Raw genomic sequence first — 5,339 nt, forward strand, 5'->3', positions numbered from 1 at the left:
CGGTGATTTTTTGTTAGAACCGGTTGTAGCAAATTCAATCGCCGGTGGTAGCAAAAATCTACTACTGTTGCAGCAAAACGGCGTCATCGTCATCACGAGCAAACACTAGACATCGCGCTTTTTTGTTACATGCCACAACCTGTATCACATTTTGCTACAACCGGCACACCACTCAGCTACAACCGGCGCCGAGTTTTGCTACATCGGATATACAGAAAGTTGCAAGCATTCAGTGCCATCGAGGAAAGCTACAACCGTCTACAGAAAATGCTACAACCTTCGATGAAAAAAAGCTTTAACCGAACGAGAGATGAATTTTTCACCCAGGCGCTGCTCAAAACGAAAAAAGTTTCAATCGTTTACAGAAAAGCTTCCACCGTAAAGGGGAAAAGCTACAACCGTGTCAATTTTTTGCTACTACCGTCTGTGTGTTTTGCTACGTCCATTCATGCGGCCATGGTACTTTTTTGCGACTGAGGTGTGACCGGCGACGACGAGGACGAACATTTTTTGTTGCAACAACCTCGTTTTTGCTACCATTGGCGATGTGTTTTGCTACATCCAATTAACATGTTTGCTACAATGGCGACGCCGATGGATTTTTTTTTTGCTGCAACCGTTGTCTTCATTTGCTACGACTGACACGGAAAATTGCTACCACGAGGCATTTCTGTTTTTTGCTGGAACCAATCATCGGTGAGGCGGAGCTGCATCCATGGCACTCCGACGAGCAGCGGGGGCAGCGAGCGGTCGGGGCGAGCTGAGTCCCGGAGCGCGGGGCGGCCCCGACGGGCGGCCGGGGCGGCGAGCGGACTTGGACGAGTTGAGTCGCGGAGCTGCATCCATGGCGCTCTGACGGGCGGCCGAGGCGGCGAGCGGTCAGCTCCAACCGGCGGCCGGGGCGGCGAGCGGGCGGGGCGAGCTGAGTGCCGGAGCGTGGGGCGGCCGACGAAGACGGGCGGCGAGACGGGGTTCCTTTCCCCGTCCGCGCTCGCGAGAGGAAGACGACGTCCTGGTTGGATAAGGATCCAACGGATCGGAACAGGCCGATCTGACTGCTAGGGTTGGACCGGCCGAAGCCGGTGCGCCGGCGCCTAGCATCGCCCAACACAGAATGGCTATACGCCCAAGATTTACACAGGCACAAACACTAGTGGATTTCACCCTGATGCAAACAATCGGACGGGTCGTGGTGGCCCTGATTTACATGCCGCATCCGGGCCTTGGGGTTTCAGTTCCGAGGTGTCAAAGATTGGTCAACCTACACGGGCGCACCGTGGATACTACTATCCGAGAAGAAGACGCGCTACTGTACGAGCTCGGGTATGAGCCTCAGCAGGAAGGAAATCTCCCGCTGCGAGAAGTTGGGCGTCTTCTTCGCCGGCGCAGCCCTATCCAGTCCCAACCTTCCGGCCTGGCCTTCTTCGGGGCTGGGCTCCGGTGCGACCACGGCCGCGAACTCCGAAACGGCCTCGGCGATCTCCTGCACCAGGTCGACGATCACGCCGTCCACCCCCATCAGGTGCTGCATGTACACCGCCTCCGGCACGTTGCTGCACCAACATCGGATTCAGTATCTTATACTACTACAGTCTACAAGACACAACAGTCTGGTGCAAACTTCGGGTCGCTGGCTTACTTGAGCTGCCCGTAGGTGAGCAGGGAGAGGTCGGACTCCTTGACCCTGGCTACCGCCGACGGGTGCCGGAACACAGCCCTGGCCTCCGACACGATGCCCTGCAGGCCGCCGGCGCGGCACAGCCTGACAGCCTCCTCCAACGAGTTCCGCCTTGCGTCGGCGTGGAGCTGCGTCCCTCCAACCGTCAGGAAGTAAACCTGGTAATCAGATTATTTGCACGGTAACTTTGGAGGGTCAGTCACTGTTTGCGGCCCGAAAATGCCATGCTATCTGAACAAGAACAATGCAAAAACAGCAGTAGGCCGTTGTTACACCTGCAGGGAATTTGATTATCTTGTACACTAATTTCACTTACAGGGTACTGGTCTTGCAATCTTCGCATAAGCTGCGCGGCGTCGGGCTGGAAGCTGGAGAAAATGACGGGCCTGTCCTTGGCATGCTCAAAAACAACCTGAACGAAACAAACAGACCACGGCTGTTAATCGACACGTATCATCAGACCATTACAGAAAGAAAAAATGGTCATTATGCTGCTAGCTTCTTGCCTTGAGGATGGCTTGCAGGACGCCGACGAGCTCCTCCTCCTGGTACACGAGATCGTCGTCAAACTTGAGCTCGACATTGAAGCCGACACGCGTGTCGACGCCCTCAAACGCCTCCCGCAGCGTGCAGAGGGGTTCGTCGGAACGCACGTCCCACCTCAGTATCCTGCCGTCCTTCAGCTTCCGCAGCAATGGCCTCCCGACCTGAATCAAGATGCTAGTCAGATGTCATGGTTGTCCAGAGGGTGCGTGTCGTTGGTCATATGTTTGCAGTTCTCGGTTGTTCTGTTCTGTGTACCTTGTCCTGGTCCTTCTGAGGGCCGTAGGAGAGGAACTCGACCAGTGGAAGATCAGTGACGCGCTTCCCGCAGATTTTGCCCTGGAATTTCGGTCATTGTTTTGTGAGACCTCGCAGTCGCAGCATCGGCCATCGGGATGGTGCATGCTTCTTTTCTTCTTGTGCAGTGAAAAGTTGATCGGAAGTTGAAAACTTACATCTTGTTCGGTGAAGATGAAATTGTCGTGGAAGACGACCGGGCAGCCATCTTTGGTCACCTGAATAACAAAATGGAATGTGACGTTTTAAAGACCGTCGCACTTCACGCTTTTGCAGTTGCAGGAGAAAATGAAACAACCCATATATGTATGTGACGCATCTATAGCTTGCCAGGTCTGTTTGAGCGCAGGAATATCATAAAATAAGTAGTAATAAAAAAACACTGGAGAGGAAAAAAAAAGCTCTCAAAGCTCCACACTAGCTAAAAATAATCCGGATTGAATGGAGTCTCTTTTGTGCTGGACCGAACTAATAAAGGGAATGCACAGGGAATGCACGGTCAAATTAGGAGCCCAACAAATGTTATCCAACTATGTCGCCTAATTTGTAGTGCTGTACACGCTCTTCGCCAGCACCGGGAGACAGGCTGCCCCGACCCGTGCCACCCACCGCCCACCGCCCAAGGAGAGGACCGAGCTGCACATGGCACCGCTCACCAACGCCAGCTCGATCGAGACTTCCGTCGGGGTCGGCTAATGCCGACTTTTTGTCGAAAAAGACCCCTAGCCCAACGGAATTGCCAAAAAAAACCTTCTCCAGATGAAATTGACAAAAAAGACCCCCTCGATCGTGGCGGCAGGCGCGCCAGGCGACACGTGGCACCTGCCGCCACGGTGCCAGGCGGCAGTGCCTGCCGCGAGCCGGCGAGGCAGCAGCCTTCAAGTTACAGTGAGGCAGAACGGAATGGAGGCCGATGGTGGGACCTGCCGCCAGTGGGGGAGGCGGCAGCCTTCAAATTACAGCGAGCAGCGAGGCAGAACGAAATGGAGGCCGATGGTGGGACCTGCCGCCAGTGGGGGAGGCGGCAGCCTTCAAGTTACAGCAAGCAGCGAGGCAGAACGGAACGGAGGCCGATGGTGGGACCGGCCGCCAGTGGGGGAGGCGGCAACACTGTGTCCTGCCGCCTGGGGGCGTGACGGCATGCCTGCTGCTGTCCATTTTCGTTATGGCTAGGTAGGGGTAGTACGCGCAACAAGCCATGGAAGATGCATGCATGCATGGCAGGAAGTGGGATGTGAATCCACGAGTTAGATGGATAGGTACATGGCCGCTCAATTAACCAAATTCGTGCTTACCACTCCACTGGCTAATTGCTTCGGTCTAATTACTCTGGAACCTGGACAGTCAACAACATTTTCCGTGTGTCACACACCTGGGCAAGGATCCAGCAGCGTGTCTGCTCGAAAAACCCATACATAAAAGCAGCGGGGCAGTAGTCACGACGCAGCGATTGGCAGCAGCAGGCACGCACGGGCCTGCCACCACGCCCCCAGGCGGCAGGGCACAGTACCGCCGCCTTCCTCACTGGCGGCAGGTCCCACCACCGGCCTCCGTTCCGTTCCGCCCCGCTGCTTGCTGTTACTCGAAGGCTGCCGCCTCACTGGCTGGCGGCAGGTGCTGCCGCCTGGCACGGTGGCGGCAGGTGCCACGTGTCGCCTGGCGCGCCTGCCGCCACGACCGAGGGGGTCCTTTTTGTCAATTTCATCTGGAGGGGATCTTTTTTAGCAATTTCGTTGGGCAGGGGGTCTTTTTCGACAAAAAATCGGCTAATGCCTAATGGAGTACGTAGTTGCGGCTATAATAATAGTTCACCTGGACGTCGAACTCGACGTAGCCGACGCCGGCGACGCGCGCGGCGTCGTTGAAGGAGCGGACCGAGTTCTCCTTCACCTCGCGCAGCCGCTCGTCCGGGGACGCCAGCGCGTTCATCCCCTTCCCACGGTGGCCGACCACCACCAGCGGCGGCCTCCCCGCGGCAGCCGGCGCCGCCATCATCGACTCGGCGCCTGCACGGCAGCACGGACAAGATATACAATGAGGCTATACATCCACCGACGACGCACGCATGCATTTCAGTCACGCGCACGCACGTACCGTCGATGCACGCGGAGGCGAGATCGAGCTGCGCGGCGATGTCCGGCACGACGGCGGCGCGCACGGCCTTGGGCTGGGCCATGTGCGTACGGCTATAGTACGCCGACAAAGCCGAAGAAAGAGCGTGTCGTCGGCTGGCCGCGGCGACGTGCGACCGCTGACTCGCGCCAACCGGGGATGACCGAGGCGGTTAACGGCAAATATACTTATGGACCCTTGCCTGGCTGTGGATGTGGGAGAGGCGTCGGGGAGGACGCTATATATACACACGCTTTGGCTGTTCGTCCGTGTCTTCGAACGTGCAATAAACGTGAGAATAGAAAGGGGCGGAGGTTAAGCGATAAGATTTACACATCTACGGGACAGGTCGCGTTAGGTTTGGATGTTGGAGGCGAATCGGATCTGACGGGGACGAGCGTCGGAGGTTTATGCCGCGGGATATCCTCTCCCAGTCCCAGGCGACAGGAGGCATGCAGGGCGGGCGAAGCTTCTCCCGCTGACGGCGGCTTTCCTTCAAGTTTTCTAGATGGCGGCCGAACGGACGGCCGAGGGTACCGGGCGCACCCATCGGTGAGTGCAAGATATGTCATTCGTACGTACACTCGGAGCAAAGTGTTACTTTCACGAACGCGCTTTGTACCATTATCCATTTTAAGTAAGGTCGGTACTGAATCAACTTGTAATTGGATAGTTGTAAGGACAGTGGTATCCTTAACCATCAGTGTTC

At 56.4% G+C, this 5,339-nt stretch overlaps 1 protein-coding gene across 1 annotated transcript; it reads right to left on the reverse strand.

Moving 5' to 3' along the window:
* Positions 1 to 1,132: 1,132 nt before the first annotated feature.
* Positions 1,133 to 4,936, reverse strand: LOC123045328 (glycerophosphodiester phosphodiesterase GDPD2). The gene is made up of 8 exons (XM_044468326.1): positions 4,613 to 4,936; positions 4,331 to 4,524; positions 2,677 to 2,736; positions 2,480 to 2,560; positions 2,185 to 2,385; positions 1,995 to 2,090; positions 1,640 to 1,836; positions 1,133 to 1,553 (listed from the first exon to the last, which is right to left on the reverse strand). The coding sequence occupies exons 1-8, from the start codon at positions 4,692 to 4,694 to the stop codon at positions 1,307 to 1,309; spliced, it is 1,158 nt and encodes a 385-aa protein (XP_044324261.1). The 5' UTR covers positions 4,695 to 4,936; the 3' UTR covers positions 1,133 to 1,306.
* Positions 4,937 to 5,339: the final 403 nt, after the last annotated feature.

Source organism: Triticum aestivum, chromosome 2B (genome assembly GCF_018294505.1).
Source record: "Triticum aestivum cultivar Chinese Spring chromosome 2B, IWGSC CS RefSeq v2.1, whole genome shotgun sequence".
NCBI lineage: Eukaryota > Viridiplantae > Streptophyta > Magnoliopsida > Poales > Poaceae > Triticum > Triticum aestivum.

What these genes read in the sequence shown, in the direction of transcription:
- LOC123045328 (XM_044468326.1), bottom strand. Translation starts at nt 4,694, where the DNA reads ATGGCCCAGCCCAAGGCCGTGCGCGCCGCCGTCGTGCCGGACATCGCC. An exon ending in TCATCTTCACCGAACAAGAT is followed by an intron (nt 2,561 to 2,676) that starts GTAAGTTTTCAA and finishes CCGAAATTCCAG; the next exon opens with GGCAAAATCTGCGGGAAGCG. An exon ending in CTCACCTACGGGCAGCTCAA is followed by an intron (nt 1,554 to 1,639) that starts GTAAGCCAGCGA and finishes ATGTTGGTGCAG; the next exon opens with CAACGTGCCGGAGGCGGTGT.